General features: G+C 40.6%; 1 protein-coding gene across 1 annotated transcript in view; it reads left to right on the top strand.

Annotated features, from left to right (window-relative positions):
• The window catches only part of LOC143769715 (alpha-2-macroglobulin-like protein 1), a 102,885-nt gene that overhangs the window by 15,870 nt on the left and 69,132 nt on the right, over positions 1-17,883 (top strand). The window contains exons 9-17 of the mRNA XM_077258512.1: positions 352-466; positions 2,204-2,322; positions 3,830-3,997; positions 5,125-5,355; positions 6,899-6,962; positions 10,145-10,290; positions 12,490-12,639; positions 13,265-13,432; positions 14,441-14,552. Coding sequence (XP_077114627.1) covers positions 352-466; positions 2,204-2,322; positions 3,830-3,997; positions 5,125-5,355; positions 6,899-6,962; positions 10,145-10,290; positions 12,490-12,639; positions 13,265-13,432; positions 14,441-14,552 — 1,273 coding nt within the window. The remainder of the gene's footprint in view (positions 1-351; positions 467-2,203; positions 2,323-3,829; positions 3,998-5,124; positions 5,356-6,898; positions 6,963-10,144; positions 10,291-12,489; positions 12,640-13,264; positions 13,433-14,440; positions 14,553-17,883) is intronic.

Here is a 17,883-nt window from a genome sequence, read left to right on the forward strand (position 1 = left end):
GTCTAGCTGCCACATCGACAGGCTGAAGATGTAACACCATAAAGATGACGATGCATCAAGCCAACTCATCTGTATCTTGTTAAAATGGAAATTAAATTCTTCCAAAAAAAATTACAAGCCTTGAACCACATGTCTTACATGCTTTTCACATTTATGATACTTTAGACATGTTTTGCCATGCACTATATAGGAGGGTGTGATATATTAGAAAAAGGACATGGTTCTACCGGAGAGGGGGCAGCATAAATGTAAATACTGTAGTGTGCACCAAAATTGTACAATGTATGAATGATAATAGTGTATCGCACATATATGTTATGTATGTAATTATATATTCCCTTCCTCAACAAGACTGAAAAGAACGGCTGCATAGAAGTGGAAGTACCTACTGAACCATATAATCTCCGCTCCTATGATTACCAGTTGACCTTTGATGCTAAGGCTACTCTCATAGAAAATGGAACTGGTAAGGTTACTGACTCTTTTATATATGATGTGCAGATATCTGTATAATCCACACTGTTTGTGTCTGTCATCTGAAACATTGGAATCTCCGCAGATTACTAGTGTACAGTAAGGAGCTATAAATCAGCACCACTACTGCAATCTACTTACTTTCAGTGATTTCCCACTGCCCTGTCCACAGTCTCAAAGGATACAAATCTCTCTTCTCTCTCTCTCTCTCCTCTTACTCTCCTCCTCTTACTGTTCTCTCTTCTTTCTTCTATCTCTTTTTTCCTTCTTTCTCTTCTCTTGCTTCTCTCTTCTTTCTCCTTCTCTTCTCTACTCTCTCCACTCTTATTTCTCCCTATCTTCTCTCTCCATCCTCAATCCTTCTCCTCTCTCATCTGTTTTCTCTTTTTCTTTTCGCTCTCTCTTTTCTGTCTCTTCTCCCTCTCTCCTTTCTCTCTTCTCTCTCTCTTCCTCTCTTCTCTTCTCTTCTCTTCTCTTCTCTTCCTCTTGTCTCTCTTTCTCTTCTAAATCTTTCCTCACTCTCTTCTCTCTCTTTTCTCACTCTCTTCTCTCTCTTTTCTCCCTCTCTTCTTTCTCCCCCCCCCCCCTCTTCTCTCTTTTTCCTCTCTCTTCCCTCTTTCTTTTCTCTTTTTCTTCTCTCTTCTCTTTCTTTTCTCTCTCTTCTCTCTTTCTTTCTCCCTCTCTTCTCTCTCTTTTCTCCCTCTGGCCTCTCTGTTTCTTCTCTCTCTTCCCTCTCTTTTCTCTCTTTCTCTTCTCTTTCTCTTCTCTTTTTCTTCTCTTTCTCTTCTCTTTCTCTTCTCTCTCTTCTCTCTTTAATTTCTCTCTCTTCTCTCCCTCTTATCTCTCTTTTCTACCTCTCGCCTCTCTCTTTCTTCTCTCTTCTCTCTTTCTCTTCTCCTTCTCTTCTCTATTTCTTTTCTCTTGCTCTTCTCTCCCTCTTATCTCTCTTTTCTCCTTTCTACCTCTACCCTCTCTTTCTTTTCACTCTCTTCTCTCTCCCTCTCTCCTCTCTCTTCTCCATCTCTCTACTCTTCCCTTTCTCACTTTTCTCTCTCATCCATACAGTGTATCTGTAGTCAAAGCTCCGGCTTTCTAATACAGAGCTACAAACCTGGCCCATGATGAAGATAATGTCTACATTGACTTGTCTTAGTGTTTTGACCGCTTAACACTCGGTCTATTTGCAATCGCCTTTGCCACGCTTTCTTCCACTCTGATGATCCTTATATATTATTTCTAAACACTCTTTTTCTGTGATTACTTTGTATCTCCATTCATACTGCATGCCCACACACAAATGATACACCATTTGAAAGGTAAAGTTGCCAAACAAACCACACATCCACGATGTGATCACAAAATACACTTTAAACATTCATTTTCATAAACCTGCAGTAAGGAAAAATGACCTGCAGGTGGCACCACACTACCCCAAAGCACACTACCACAGAGTTGCTTACAGACCTCGAAACCTGCAGAAAAAAACAATAACCTGCAGGTGGCACCATAACGTCAAGACATATTTTTAGCCTCTACTTATCAAACTAATGTATTGTATTACCAATCTACATATATAAATACCTCTCTGTGTTCATCATCTCGTTAAATATATTAACATTGGACCAGCTTGATTTTCCTGAAATTGCCTGCGCCACCGACAACCAATGTGCAAAAATTTCGCTCGGGCCAACTAGTAATGGTGGAATTCTATCATTTAACCCTTTTGTAGGCGTTGAAATGACTGGCACAGGCAGTTCTCGTATTTCGGCTAAGATTGCTACAGTGACCTTAGATGACAAAGAATTATTAGATTCTTATTACAAGACAGGATTAAGATACAAAACAAAGGTAAGAGATGATCGCTGATAGTTATCATACAATATTTGTTGAAGTGTACACATGGAAATCGGAACCATAACATGTGAGAAAGAGGTTTGTGACCTCTTTTGTTATGGCTTTCTGCGAAGAATCAAGCCCGGTGTTTGAAGCAAGCTTGGACTGACCCACAGGAGAACAGGAGAATCCTCTGGTGGGCCGCCACTTTCTTATATGAGCAGTACTTGGCACAATATACTTGACAATTTAACAATCTACCCAGTTCATTCTTATATACATTTGTGATTGAGGACAATGTCCCATCTGCATGTGACAGAAAGGTGGGGCCCTGGAATTGGTTACTGGTGGGCCCTTGGCACCCCAGTCCAACACTGGTTACAAGTCAGCATGAGATTCATTAGAAAATAAATCTAGAATGATAGTTTTAGGATATAAAAAGTATATGGGTATTTTGTGCCAGTCTGTACATTGTGTTTTCTCCTTTCCTTAAAAACTAACTAAACTTTTCTTTACATTTAATTATTAGTCTTTGCAAAATTATGAATCTTTGTACTATACTCCATTGCCTTATTTTGCTTCCTTCTTTTTGAAGCACCATGCTGAAAGGGCTGTTTTAGCTGCCTAGTTATTGCTCATTTTAGAAGTTTCTTTCAATTGTTGCTCTAGCAAGTACCCCTACTCAAACATTATATAGACGCACTTTTCCTGTGTGAACTTCTCTGGTCCGGTCCCCTCTCCCATGCTCAGACAGGGTGACTGGCTACAAATTGTGTTTGGGTACAGATTTGTGCTAGGGCAGCAGTTCACAGGAGCTTCTAAAAGAGCATCATCTAGGCAGTTAAAATAGCACTTTCAGTATAGGAGAGAAAAAAGCAAAATAATGTAATGGAATGTATTAAAAAAATGTGGAACAACATTTATAATAATTAAATAGAAAAAAATTTGATTAGTCTTTAAATTATTGTACAGCTTATACTATTTATTAGTAGGCATCAGGCCTTTCTTATCTAACTAGAATAAAATCAGTGGCTAATCATGCATGTTCCTCGAGCCTGATAAAGACTCCAGAGTCCAAATGTAGCATGGGCTGAAAAAAATATATACGGTAGATTTCTTTTTTACAATTACTGGAATTCTGCAAAATTTTCGTTTCTTGATTATGTAAGTTACAAGGAATTTGATACAAGATTTTACAATACAAACTGCATATATTATTAAATAGATCTTTTAGACCTGATGCCAGAATACCTGTTTAATCTTTTTTTGCCTGATATTCTCATTTTCTAAAGCCAATCTGAAATTGTGTTTTCAAAGTAAGTGCACCAGCCTCATCAGGTCTAAGAGATTTATTTATTAAAGCATTTGGTTTGTCTCGTTTCAAATTCCTTTTAATGCTATTACTCCATTATTACTTTTGTTAGGTTGCTCAGATTATTGTTTTATTTTACACACAATATTAATTCCATGCAACTTTTTTTCTAAAGATAAATTAAAATATAGAATAATTTGATTTTTTTAGATGATATTGGAGAGCGCTGATGGATCTCCAATGAAATCCCAAATGTTGTATTTAACTGAAAGATATGGCAAAACAATAAAAGAGCACGAGTATGAAACAAATGAGCATGGAGAAGCCTATATTACCCTGGACACCAGGCCATGGAATGGAAATCCAGTCCATCTGACCGTATGTAACTATAGCACAGGAGGACAGTCCTATGTGTATGATCTGGCAATTTAAAGTTATTACGCTTCAATATAAAAGCATGTGGGATTTTTTTTCCCCTGGAAAACATGCTTTGTTACTTCCATTTTAATGGCATGTTTTTAATGAAATGCCATAAGGAAATATTAAACAATTAGAGATGAACGAATTACTTCTAAGCAAATTGAATTTGAATTGATTTTCCCAAAAGTTTCAGATTTTCCAGAATCTAAATTTTGGATGGGATTCAATTCATGGGAATTCGGCAAAATAACAGCTTGCCACCATTATGCTGGATTCAAAGTGGTTAAAAAAACACTTTTGTCAACTTCATTGCTCCAGTCACCGGTGGGGTCTTCACTGGGTCATCTTTGGCATATTCCTTTGCCAGCCATCTTTGTCAATCCATCATGGCCTGGTCAGAGCAGGAGATGCCGAAGATGGCCCAATGGAGAACGCATCAGTGACCGGAACAAAGACTACCAGTCGGTCAAACACGATTTGGCCAGGTGAATATAATTTGTTCTTTTTTTCTACAATACCGGTATACTTATCATGCTCTTATATCTGTAGAGACCTTAGAGTAACGATGCTCGTTTAATTCTCCTTAAAACAATTGATGCAAATAAGGTTCCTGGCCATTTTTGAGTGAAGAGTTGAATTCGAATTTTGTCAACTCACTCATCTTTAACTACAATCAATGCATTTTACTGCCTTTTTAGGGGGCTTTTATGGGGATAAGAAGCCCGAAAATAAATATGAAGTAAAAATAAAAAAATTCCCATTATATTATTATGACACTACAAGAACATTTACACTGCAAGATAGTCGTGAACAAGTGTTGTCAAAAGCGCTCATTACACGATTATTTTGCTGTGTAAACAGGCTGTCAGTCGCCCAATGAATGAGCCCAATGAATGAGCCTAAATGCTTGATCATCCAGTGAAATTATCGTTCTCGTGGCTCATCGTCATGTGTAAACAGGTATTGCACTACCGAGAACTATGGCAGCCAATGCGCACTGTCTCAGTTGTTTCTGTCCTTGTTCAATAAATGGAAGTCTGATTATATGCAAAGTTAATCAGTTTATAAATCTAACCATTTTGAAGGCCACATGTAAAAAGGAGAAGCCGGAAAGAACTTATGGAGAGCTCAATCCTTACTACGATGATGCTTACCGAAACCTGCAGCCATTCACCACTATTACAAATAGCTTCTTAAAAGTCCAACCTCTTGACTCCCCCCTGACATGTGGGAAGGTGCATGAGATTGAGATTGACTACATCATAAGAAGCAATGAGGTGTTGTCCGAAGAAGACAACCTAGAGTTCCATTACGTGGTAAGACAACTCACACTTTGCCCACTTTTCATGTTTTACAAATAGCAGCATTAACATATGTAGCATAGGCTATCAGTATCTGAATGGTGAGGGTGTGACAACCTGAAGTCACCAGATGCTGCCAGAAGGCAGCAGTTCCGTCATTTCAAAGAATCATAGAATGTTAGAGTTTGACGGGACCTCCAGGGTCATTGTGTCCAACCCCCTGCTCAATGCAGGATTCACTACACCCTCTCAAACAGTTGCTGTTTGAAGATTTTCATTAAAGGAGGACTCACCACCATTCGTGGCAGCCTGTACCACTTACAGATCACCCTCACTGTCAAAAAGTTTTTTTCTAATATCTAATCTGTATCTTTTCCCTTTCAGTTTCATTCCATTGCTTCTTGGGTTTCCATGTGTAAATGAGAATAAGGATGATCCCTCTGCACTGTGACATCCCTTCAGATACTTGTAGACAGCTATTAAGTCTACTCTTAGCCTTCTTTTTTGCAAGCTAAACATTCCCAAATCCTTTATCCGTTCCTCATAGGACATACTTTGCAATCTGCTCACCATCCTAGTAGTTCTTCTCTGAACTTGCTCCAGTTTCTCAATGTCCTTTTTTAGAATGTGCGGCTCAGAAATGGACACAGTATTCCAGATGAGGCCTGACCAAGGAGGAGTAGAGGGGGATAATTACTTCACATGATCTAAACTTTACGCTTCTCTTAATACATCCTAGAACTGTGTTTGCCTTTTTTTGCTGCTGAATCACATAGTTGACTCATGTGCAGTCTGTAATCTATTAGTATACCCAATTCTTTTTCATGCGTGCTGTTACTTAGTTCTATTCCTCAAATTCTGTTGATATAATTTTTGTTTTTCTTGCCCATATGGAGGAACTAAGCATCAATTCAGCACATATGAAAAAGACTTGAGTATATTAATAGATCATAGACTGCACATGAATCAACAGTGTGATGCAGCAGCAAAAAATGCAAACATAGTTCTAGGATGTATTAAAAGAAGCATAGTGTCTAGTGTATAGTGGCCGATGCCAGATACTGCAGATTCAGCCCTATTCAAATGACTAGAGGTGGATCTGTTTGGACACAGCTGCTGTGTTCCAGCAACATCCGAGAACTTCCGGCTGCCACCACTGCTAACAGCTGATCAGTGGGGGTGCTGAATGTTGCATCTCCACCAATCAGATATTGATGGCCTATGCTAAAGATAGGCTATCAATAAAAAAGTAATGAGCAACCTCTTTAACAGTATGGATGCAAACAGTGCTCATTCATCAAAAGAAGTTATAAATCTTGGATCCCTTAATTTTCCTTTATTTAAGATACCATAGCATTTCATAAAATATTAGCTGTGGTGTTAGATGTAAACAGTCTAATATTTAACACCTATGCTGTCAATATTAGTCGTAAAATGTTATAAAGCAAGTGGTAGAGATAGTCTGCCCATTCTACTTTTTGGCCACATATTGATTACTGAAGTCTTATAGACTTATTGTTTGTTGCTTTTTTACTCTATAGTTTTGTTTTTTTTCTAGGTTGTGGCTAAAGGAAGCCTTGTTTTGAATGGAAAAATAAATGTCAAAATGGAAAAAACATCTGGTAAATATATGTATTCACTTATGTCAAGTGAAATAAAATTGCATGATTTTTATTAAAGGGAACCTGTCACCCCCCCCCCCCCCCCCCGGTGTTTTTAACTAAAAGAGCCACCTTGCGCAGCACTAATGCTGCATTCTGTGAAGGTGGCTCTTTTTTGGGGGGACCCTTCCAAAGTTGCAATATTATATTTTATAATTTGCCCGCCATACCTTAAGGGCTCCTTTTCTCTTGCGAGAAATACGTGCGAGTCTCGCATGTTAAAACCAAGCTCTGGCGCCGGCACTCCAGTGCGGAGCGTGCGGCTGCATAGCAATACATGGAGCTGCACGCTCCGCTCCCAAGTGCCGGTGCCAGAGCTTGGTTTTAACATGCGAGACTCGCACGCATTTCTCGCAAGTGAAAAGGAGCCCTTAGTCTGTCCGGGGGACATGTCTTTTCCCCCCTCGGCACAAACGCCTCCCAGCCATCACTCAGCCCCTCCGTGCGCCGGGTGCCGTCTCCTCTGCCTTCATTAACGTTCCCGGTGCCTGCGCTGTAAGTTCCTTTTTAGGGCATGCGCAGTTTGGACAGGTTCCCTTTAACTGTACACTTTTGTATCTTTGATTAATTAAAACCGATTTTTTTTATATTGCGGGCTTTTTATAATTTTTATTACATTTTTTTTATATTTTGAACATATTTTTGGCTCAGATAAACAACTTTTATATAAACATAATGTACAGACCTATATAAAATAAAATGTGCCAGAATCTGATAAGGAAAACCTAAATTATGACGCAAAAGTCACTATGACTAGACTGCCATAGGGGCTTTTATAAAGTCCAGAGTTGTCAAGATTCACGTCAGCAATCATGTTGCTGGGACTAAGGCTACATTCCCACGATGAGCTTTTACAGCATTTTTGACACTGCGTATTTTCACAGAGATAAAAACGTAGCGTCTTACAGGTCCAGCAAAGTGGATGGAATTTATAGAAATCTCCTGCCCATTGTGCTTCTTTTTTGCTCAGCGTAAACTGACCTGTGGTGCGTGTTTCAAATCCGCAATATGTCCATTTCTTTTCTGTGTGGATTTTCACCATAGACTTGCATTAGATGCAGAAAATCCATAGGTAAAAAATGTACATTCATATCAGAAATGCATCTAAAGCACATGTAATCCATACCTAAGTATATCAATAAAGTTTTGTCAAAGCCAAATACCAGCAAATATTAAAAACAAAGCAGCTTTATTTAAAGCATGACACGTCAAAGAGAGACAAAAACTGAAGCACCAAAAACGGAATAAAAACGCATGTTAAAAATTGCAATGAAAAAACGCAATTAACCTAATTTACATAATTAGTGCAGAAATTCTGCAACATAAAAACTCACCAAAACTCAAGTAGCCAAAAGGAGGGACAGATCCTACAGCAAGAGAGACACCATAAAAAATAACATATATAATTTATTCATTGAAATTTAAAACATGGCAAACATATATTAAAAATCAGGAAAATATCAGAACATATAAGTGGACTTGTAAGGGGAAGGGTATACTAAATTATAATTAATGATATCTAAAAAAAAAACAGTGAATAAGAACACAATTCATGAAAGCATATAACATCAAAGTGAATTCATTAAGATCCATATTGAAAAAAAAGTTGCATATAAATACTGTAGATTATAAATTTGATTCAATATAAAAATACAGTCTGCAATATTGTCAAAGTTTCAAATCCTAAATGTTACCCAAGTTGACAATTACAGTATCCATGCCCCAACGCGCGTTTCGCATTCCGCTTTCTCAGGGGGATGATCCCTGTGAGAAAGCGGAAAGAGGAATAGAAAATACTTTACCTTACAAGTCCACTATTCTGATATTTTTAAGATATGTTTATGTCATGTTTTACATTTGGATTAATAAAATAAATACATTTTATTTTTGTGGTGTGTCTCTCTTGCTGTAGGATCTATATGTATTTAAACACACACATTTACTTAGGTTGTAAGTTGGTTATCTAAAAGAGGGAAAGGACAAAGGAAGCTCCTCCCTTTGTCAGCACTATCATCGCCCCTGATTACAGAGCATCATGGGTTTATTTGATCCTCACAGTGTAGAAGTTTGACGGTCACATACTTCCTGTTGTGATCATAAATCATGATGATTATCCCTGCCATGATACACGGATTTGAACAATCATTCTTTGCTGGCAGTGTCCTTTACAGAGAAAACTCATTCAGGATCTTCCAACAATCTCTTGAGTATGGAGGTCTCTAAGTCCCCAATGGTAGATGTTGGATTTTATGGACTGAAGCTAGATCCTTGCCTTCTGTTCAAGGAATCTATAAATTATAACCACTGTGTCCTACAGAGTTCTGCTTCTCTGGCCTATCCCCTGCCAGCAGGTGGTATATGAGGCAGCACATCCCTCTTATCCTTGCCTGAGCTTAGCTCCTAGTTGGCATTTGCTCTAGTGCTCTGTCAAGGTGTTGAATTGTTTTGACCTTCCTCTTACCAACCCTGCTTATTTCTTTGTTTTGTCTGACCTCTACATTCCTGACTTCGGCTGTGTCTTCTAAACCTGTGCTACCTGCCCTGACCTCGGACTTCCTGACCACGTCTCTGCCTATGCCCTTGGTACCTCATGATCTGCCTCTGACCCCTCATTAAGCTGCTGCAGGTCCGGGGACTGCCCTGGAGTGGCACCTGGTGGCTATCCTAATGGCCCAGCCTATCCTCACCATCTGAAGTTCTCGTGAAAAACAGGCAGCCACTTAGTCCCACCCCTTTAGGGTAAGCCCGGCCAGTGATGCATTGTGCCCACACTCGCCACCATCACATTTGCTTTGGAGACAGAGAAATATCTGTCGCTCGTATGAACTATCAACAATGAACATGTGAAGGCCAAGCAAATACATTTTTGAAAATATACAACAGTGATTAAAGTGCCATTTTGCAGCTGTACTTTAAGCTGGTTTAACATGTCCAAAAAACACGACCCGTGATCGTATCACAATACCTTTTCTGATGACCAGGTTGATTATGAGACAGTTGGCTCATATTACGAGACCTGGAGGTCAGGCCACCTTCTGCAATGCAGCATGGTCTGTGTGTCACGAATGTAAGAGACCGACCTAATATGTGACAGGTATCACAACTACAATCTATTATATACTTGCTCTGTTCTCTATTTTCAGTGATGATGGGCACCGTCATACTCCCACTCAGTGTCACTATGGAGATTTCCCCATTAGCCAAAATTTTTGCTTACGCAATACTCGGCAACGGCAAAATAGCGGCAGACACTGAAAAGTTTCCTGTGGGCAAGTGCTTCAATAACAAGGTAAATAAATGTATCTCTGTAGAAACAAAGATTTTTTTTAAGTCAATTTGCAATGATTGTTTCACCAAGTCAACCAAAGTTACCCTAGTGTAATAACCTCATGTGGAGCAGGGCAGAAGGAGGCTTTGTGCTCCTGGCAGTCTATAATCTGACTGACTGTGACCAAACTTTCTGTGACAATGAGCCTCTTCCACCTCTCCAATTACAAACACAAAAAGTTCCCTCAAGCAAAATATATATAAAAAAAATATAACAGTGGGAAATAGTTTATCACAGCACCAAGTGCGTATCGGGCAGTTGGGGATGGGCCTCTGAACACAGGGCTGATAATCTGATAATGAATAACAAAGGGGCAGCACGGTGGCTCAGTGGATAGCACTGCTGCCTTGCAGCACTGAGGTCCTGGGTTCTAATCCCACCTTGGACAACATCTGCAAGGAGTTTGTATGTTCTCACTGTGTTTGCGTCGGTTTCCTCCAGGTACTCCGGTTTCTTCCCACACTCCAAAGACATACTGATAGGGAATCTAGATTGTGAGCCAGTGGGACAGTGATAATAAAGTGTGCAAACTGTAAAGCGCTGCGGAATATGTTAGTGCTATATAAAAAATAAAGATTATTATTATCAGAAAGGGTAATGTAGTGAACGATGATTTGCACAGTAGCTGCCTCTTTAAGTAGAGTATGGTGATGGTGGCTGTGGGCATATTTGTGCAGCTAATTCCAAATCATGAAGGAACAGTTAACTTGAAAAGATCAGTCTGTTTATTAATGATAATGGGCAAATGACTATATACAAACAGTAAGTAATTGGTGGTCAAGTACACTCGCAGTTGAAGGATGACCTATACATGTAGAGCAGATACGCAGTTTTTTGTGGGATACTTGTCTAATCCATACAATTCCCTCATTCTCAGGCTGTCCCTCTAATAATCCTAACTCAATATTCCTTACTTAGGGCTGAGCTGTGCTTCTCCTCTGAGGGTTTTTTTTTACCTCCTGGAGGTGCAATAGGAATTCTTCCAATCTGAAGGCTGTCTGTTCCCCTTTTTTAACAGTCTCTTCTAGACCCAACAGTCAAGGGAAGATCAACATCTTCTGGTTGCAGTCTGCCTTCCTCTGCTGACTCTTCTTCCTCTTCCATGGTATTCTTTTTAGCTGCAGCAGTCATAGGCTGACTTACCAGAGGAAGCTTGTTCCAGCTCTTTTCCAGAAATCTGTTTACCAAGCAAAGCCACCTCAACAAGAAATGAAAGCTGCCTGTCAGCAAGTCTGACAATATGTTACAACATACAGTTTACACAGAAATCACAGTATTTGCAAGAAACACACTATACATCTGGTAAACCATGGAGATGGCACTTTGTGGGATACCACACTTGCAATCAGTTTAACGTCTGGTGCCCACCGCTAATTGTGACGAGAAGGTTTATAACACAACACAATTCCAACATCCAGAATCGAGAGAAAGACGCACACGAATGGCTGCTTCTCCATTTGTTCCCTATCAGGACACGAGGTCCAGCTGCCGCCTCACCGAGTGAGTGTGGGGATCCCTGTCCTTTTTATAGACTCAATTCCCAGAGATCAGACACACAGCCCAGACATTTAGGCTATGTGCACACAGAAGGGTTTTTTTATGCGTTCAACAGCAGCATGTTGTAAAGGGGAAACTGCTTCACAAAATGTTCATTCTTTGAGGAGTTTTTGGCAGAGTTTTGCATTTCTTGATCTGTTTTTTTTTTTTTAAGTTTTTAAGTGTTTTTGCAGAGTTTGTCAGCCTTTTGAATCAACAATGCCTTGTTTGTAACATTTTCCTTCAGGAGCCACTTCAATCAAGTGGCATGCACTTTCTTTTCTCCCACCAGGTGTTTTTTCAAAACCTGACGTGAAAAGAAAACCTTAAAAAAAAAACTAAACATATCATCAGCAAATCGATTTATAATAAAATTGAATTGCAAGTGTTTTTGAGCATTTTTTTTTAATGTGCTTTTTAGAATGCAACTGTTCAAAAAAATTCCTCACAAGTTTTAGGTATTTCTCAATTGCAAATCAGGCATAACATGGTTATAGTGGTTGACAAAAGGTCTATGATCTTTTAAAACTGAGGTCTGGATCCTTCTCAAATGGCCCCTTGATCGAAGTGTGGTGGTTTATGACTAGCTGCTATCTGAAGCCAGTGCTATTCTCTCTATTCCAGGTCACTTTGGACTTTTCTAAGAAGGAAGGTTTGCCAGGGTCTGATGTTACTTTACGTATAAGTGCCGATCCCGGATCGTTGTGTTCAGTGAGAGCGGTGGATAAGGGTGTTCTGTTACTGAGACCAGAAGCAGAGATCTCTGAGGATACGGTGAGTTTTGCTCATAGACTTATGCACCGTGTTTATTTCTTTTAAAAAAAACATTCACTGTCCTTGGGTTGGACCTAGGACCATCATTCATGAATATCCATACTTTGAACAATTCGTCATCTCTGGCAATTCATTTTAATAAGAGATGAACAAGGAAGATGTGAAAGGATAAATAGAACCTAAGGCAGTGTGAAGGAGATGGTGAGTTCTCCTTCAATGGAAGTCTTCAGACAGAGGCTGGACAGACATCTGTCTGAGATTCTATGATTCTAGTATTTTGCACCTGTGCTGCCTCTGCCTTTATCATGGAAGACCCGTGGCATGCTGTTGTGCATTTGTGTCTGGACATGGTAATGCAAGTAGGGCTGCTATTTCTCTTTTACAGTGATGTTTTTAGTTGATCTTTAGTCCTTTTTTTGTGAATTATTGTGTTCACATGTGCAATCTGGCATAGGGAAATTAGATTGTGTCCTGCTGGGTGTAGGAATTGATGTGATCATTTGAAATAATTTTTTCATAGTCATGTATTCTATTATGGCTTTTGGGACCGGACCTATGCATGTCTGGAAAAGTCCCTGACTGAAGAATACATGGTCGATGTTCTTTTTCTACATCTTCTTTCTAGGCCTATAGATTTATTGCGAGAAGAAATCAATTTGGATACCCATATCGTGTAAATGAAGATGACCCCATATGTTGGAGGCAACGTGTAAGCTTTCTACACAGTAAGCGCAGAAAGAGATCCTACAACTGGCAAGCACCATCCTCTCCTGATGTTTTCACTCTAATCAAGGTATAAAGGACCATTTTTACCATGTGGCAGTTGTATGTTCTTGAAAAGTTGTCTTTACACTATACGGGCAAAAATTGCCTTCCTCCACATTACACCTCCAGAGTTGGCCTCTTTTTAGTTTTAACAGCGTACACTCTTCTGGGAAGATTTTCTACAAGGTTTTGGAGATGTCTGTGGGAAGTTTTGCCCCTTCATCCAGAAGAGCACTTGTGAGGTCAGACACTGATATTAGAGGAGAGGGCCGGGCTCACAATGTTTGACTAAGTTCATTGCTCAGGCGTTGCTGCCAGTCATGTCCTTCCACACCAAAATTCCACAATTCATGCCTTTATGAACCTTGCTTTGTGAACTGGAGAATAGTCACAGGGAACAGAAAATGGACTTCCCTAAACTGTCCCCACAAGGTCATTGAGTCAGCAGAGCATTGGTGGTTTTTGAGCCCTCAGCACCCTATTAAGGTTTAAGAGATAATGTCTTTACATTATGGAAAGTGACATGCCTGATCATTGCACGACCTATAATACGCCTTGCCCAGGCACATCACTCTTTAAAAGGATAGACGTTACCCCTTACACCCTAGTCAGAGAACACCCATAGAGCCAAATCAGATCTTTTGCTTTGCACTGAGGAGCGGCAACACCCTAGAACATGTTTTGGGGAATAGAGATTCTGGTTTGACTTTTATCCTAAGTTATGTGGCAAGGCTCATTAAAGGGTCGAAATTGACTTTTAGGATTGCTCCAATAAGTGGCATTAGAGGTCCTGTCTTCTTCCTTGCTGAAGAGAAAATTTGCATATTTAAGAAAAGAAGGTATGATAGTCATGTGAAGAGAGCCTTAGTATATAGCAATGTAGATAAGAATTGCAAGCAGTGACACAATGCTACAAAAACAATAGCATGCACCAATTGGCCAAAACCATAGGCAACTACCGTTTTTCCAGTAATATCAGAAGAGCAGTGGACTGTTAAAAGGAGTACACTTTCTTTTTCTTCTTTTTCTCCTCTAGCATATTGGATTGAAAGTCATCACAAATACCCAGGTGAAAAAGCCACCAGAGTGTTTTGAGTCTCCATCAATTTCTGAATTGAATACTTATGGTTATGGCTCACCTATCATTGGTAAGATAATCTTTCTAAAAAGTTTTGTTGCTTTTTTAAAAATGACTCTTATGATACTCGAGACATCAAACCTACAATCCACTTTAAAGTAAACGTTCACATTTCTTCTAATGGAACGCTCTAAATCCAAACCGAGCCATGCCGTTAAAGGGGTATTGCAAACTCAGCCGTTCATGGCTGAAGCAAAAGTATCTGTCTGTATGTAGAACCCAAAACTTATCCGAACTACAGAAACCGTCAAGGGGCTGATCCACCGCTGTGTCAGTAGCTCCAACCACAAATATTCCTGCTTCATCCATGAGTGGCTGAGATGGGAATACCCCTGTAAACTGTAACATTGCCGTTGCCTTTCAGCTGTCACTAGAGGAAGCAAGTATACTAAATAATATTGAGGCCACATAATCTATGGGACAGAAATCGAACAGGACAATTTTCAATAAGTTGTTTTAGCCCCCCCCTTCAATTCTATGGCACCATAAGACTCTAGAAGCGATCTTCAATAATTCCCTAAGTGCTACCCTCCTATGTATAAAAACACTTATGCTTGCATATCCGTAGAGGTACAGTGGGTGACTACCATGTTGATTGGCCACTGGTGGATCTTTCCAGTGGCAACTACATTTCTAAATAGAAGAGACTCATTGAGGAGAAATAAACAGTTTTCAAATGGTGCAATAGTTCTAAATTGCAAATATGCAAATATGTGTCCAAGACTTCTCCTACCTGTCTGCAGTCTTCAGGACCTCTGCTACCTGTCTGCGATCTCTAGAACCTCTCCTGCCTGTCTGTGGTCTCCAGGACCTCTCCTACCTGTCTGCGGTCTCCAGGACCACTCCTACTTGTCTATAGTCTCCAGGACCTCTGCTACCTATCTGTAGTCTCCAGGACCTCTGCTACCTGTCTGCGGTCTCCAGGAGCTCTGCTACCTGTCTGCGGTCTCCATGACCTCTGCTACCTGTCTGTAGTCTCCAGGAGCTCTGCTACCTGTCTGCGGTCTCCAGGAGTTCTGCTACCTGTCTGCGGTCTCCATGACCTCTGCTACCTATCTGTAGTCTCCAGGACCTCTGCTACCTGTCTGTGGTCTCCAGCAGCTCTGCTACCTGTCTGCGGTCTCCAGGAGCTCTGCTACCTGTCTGAGGTCTCCATGACCTCTGCTACCTGTCTGTAGTCTCCAGGACCTCTGCTACCTGTCTGCGGTCTCCAGGAGCTCTGCTACCTGTCTGCGGTCTCCAGGACCACTCCTACTTGTTTGTAGTCTCCAGGACCTCTGCTACCTATCTGCGGTCTCCAGGAGCTCTGCTACCTGTCTGCGGTCTACTACCTGCATCCCAGTCTCCTGTCTGCCTGTGGCCTCCAGTGTTTCAAGTCCGGTGTCTAGTCTGCCTGCAACCTCCCATGCTGCTAGTCCTTGGTTCCCGTGTGCCTTACATGCCTGATGCACCTTTGCCTGTAGGCCCATGTGCCCACCCGGATCTGGACTTAGAGGATCTCACATTAGAAATCCCAAATCTTGGTTATAAACATGCAGCAAGACAAGTTGCCTCAGAACAGAGAGCTTGAGACTTGTGTGAGCCAGCCTGAATGCCTGCAGGGATGTAAACCCGTAAATAGTCAGCCAAAAAGAAGAAAATGGATGCATATCACAGTCGAGATAAGATAACAGCTCAGTTATCTGTAGGTTGCACAAGGCGCTCCTGGGAACTGGTGCTCAAGTAGGGTCCTACCCCATACACTGCCGAAAAGGAACTTGGCACTCAATGCTATGCTACAGTGAAACTCTTTATTTAAATATAGAATCCAAGGAGTTTTATACTGTTTTAGTCTTATGCTCAGACCTACGTCAGATAAATGGATTGAAATGGAGGAGAGGTGAAGCAAAGGAGAATAAAAAGCTACAGTTAAAGATGGGTATACAGCTAAATGAAAAGCGCTCAGTGCCAGTCAACTTGCACTTCTTATTCTCCTATGCTCCACCTCTTCTCAAGTGCAATCCTTTTATCTGATGAAGGTTCAAGCATAGGGTCGAAATGTTAGATAACTCTCTGGATAGCATATTTAAGAAAGAGTCTCACTGCAGCATAACATTACATGCCAAGTTCCATTTCTATAACATCTCAGCTATGTCCAGAAACTAAAATACAGACACATCTGAAGTAGTCGGGAGGATGAACAAAACACAGGTCGTGAAGGATGTAGTGCAGTGTCGTAACTAGAGTCCAATGGGCTTTGGTGCCAAATTTGAGCCTCTTCCCCCTCATGTTGTCCCCCCTCCCTGCATGTTGGTCAGATGTATGGGCCCTTATAAATCCCAATAGGACACATGTGTTGCCACTCCTCTCCCATTATGTAATGTCCTCTATCCTGTACTAATGTCCCCCATCTAGGCCCCCTTCAAAGTATATATGCTCCCCACCCTGGTATATATGTTTCCCTTCCTGGGCCTATCCTGATATATCTGTCCCTTATCCTGGGCCCCATCCTGGTATATATGTCCCCCATCTGGGCCCATCCTGGTATATACAATGAAGAGCAATAAGGATAACAACGTTTTGAACTTTTGACTTTCAGACTCCATATTTCACCATAAACTACTGCTTTGATCGTGAGACTACCATCATTTTATAGACAATCATCTTGGCTATCTCATACATAAATTTGACTTGCAACTATTTAGCATATGATTAGTTATGCAGATTCTTGTTGTGTCACTGCATTGTTACTGGTTTGCTCCTGGTGGTGGAAAAATATTTTTCTTCCTAAATACTTCAAAATACAACCTGTTCTCACAGTCCCTAAGAGCTCAGTGTGTTACTAGGTTGACTCTCAAGTGAAAGGTCATTGGTTTGAATCAAGAATAAGCAATGAAGACTATTTCCCAAGAAAAGAGAAACAGCATCATGCAGCTCATCGATAGCGGTCTCTTGGCCAAGAAAATTGCCAAACTGCACCATGTGAGTGCCATGACAGTTGTAAGAATATGAAATGAAGTCCGTCCATCCATTCAGAAACCAAAAAGTGGACGTCCAAGCAAAATATCAAAGTCAACAAGTTGGCTCATCCCAAAGTCTACCAGTTTTGGCTCCACAAACACAGCAGTGGATGTGGCACCGCAATACATTTCAGCTCAATGTGCGTCCTCGGACGCACAATCAGCTGAAATAGGCACTGGCATTGATGGTCCTCCTCCCATATGGGCCAAGTCATGACCTCTGCAACCGCAATCATTACACGTCTGATGACACAGCAAAATGCAAAAGTTTTCTTCATGAGTCTTGGAGAAATGCTGCTTCAATCGCCGGTCTCTTGCTTTCTGCACAGTGGTCCTACGCTC

The sequence above is a fragment of the Ranitomeya variabilis genome, chromosome 4 (assembly GCF_051348905.1).
Source record: "Ranitomeya variabilis isolate aRanVar5 chromosome 4, aRanVar5.hap1, whole genome shotgun sequence".
Classification (NCBI taxonomy): domain Eukaryota; kingdom Metazoa; phylum Chordata; class Amphibia; order Anura; family Dendrobatidae; genus Ranitomeya; species Ranitomeya variabilis.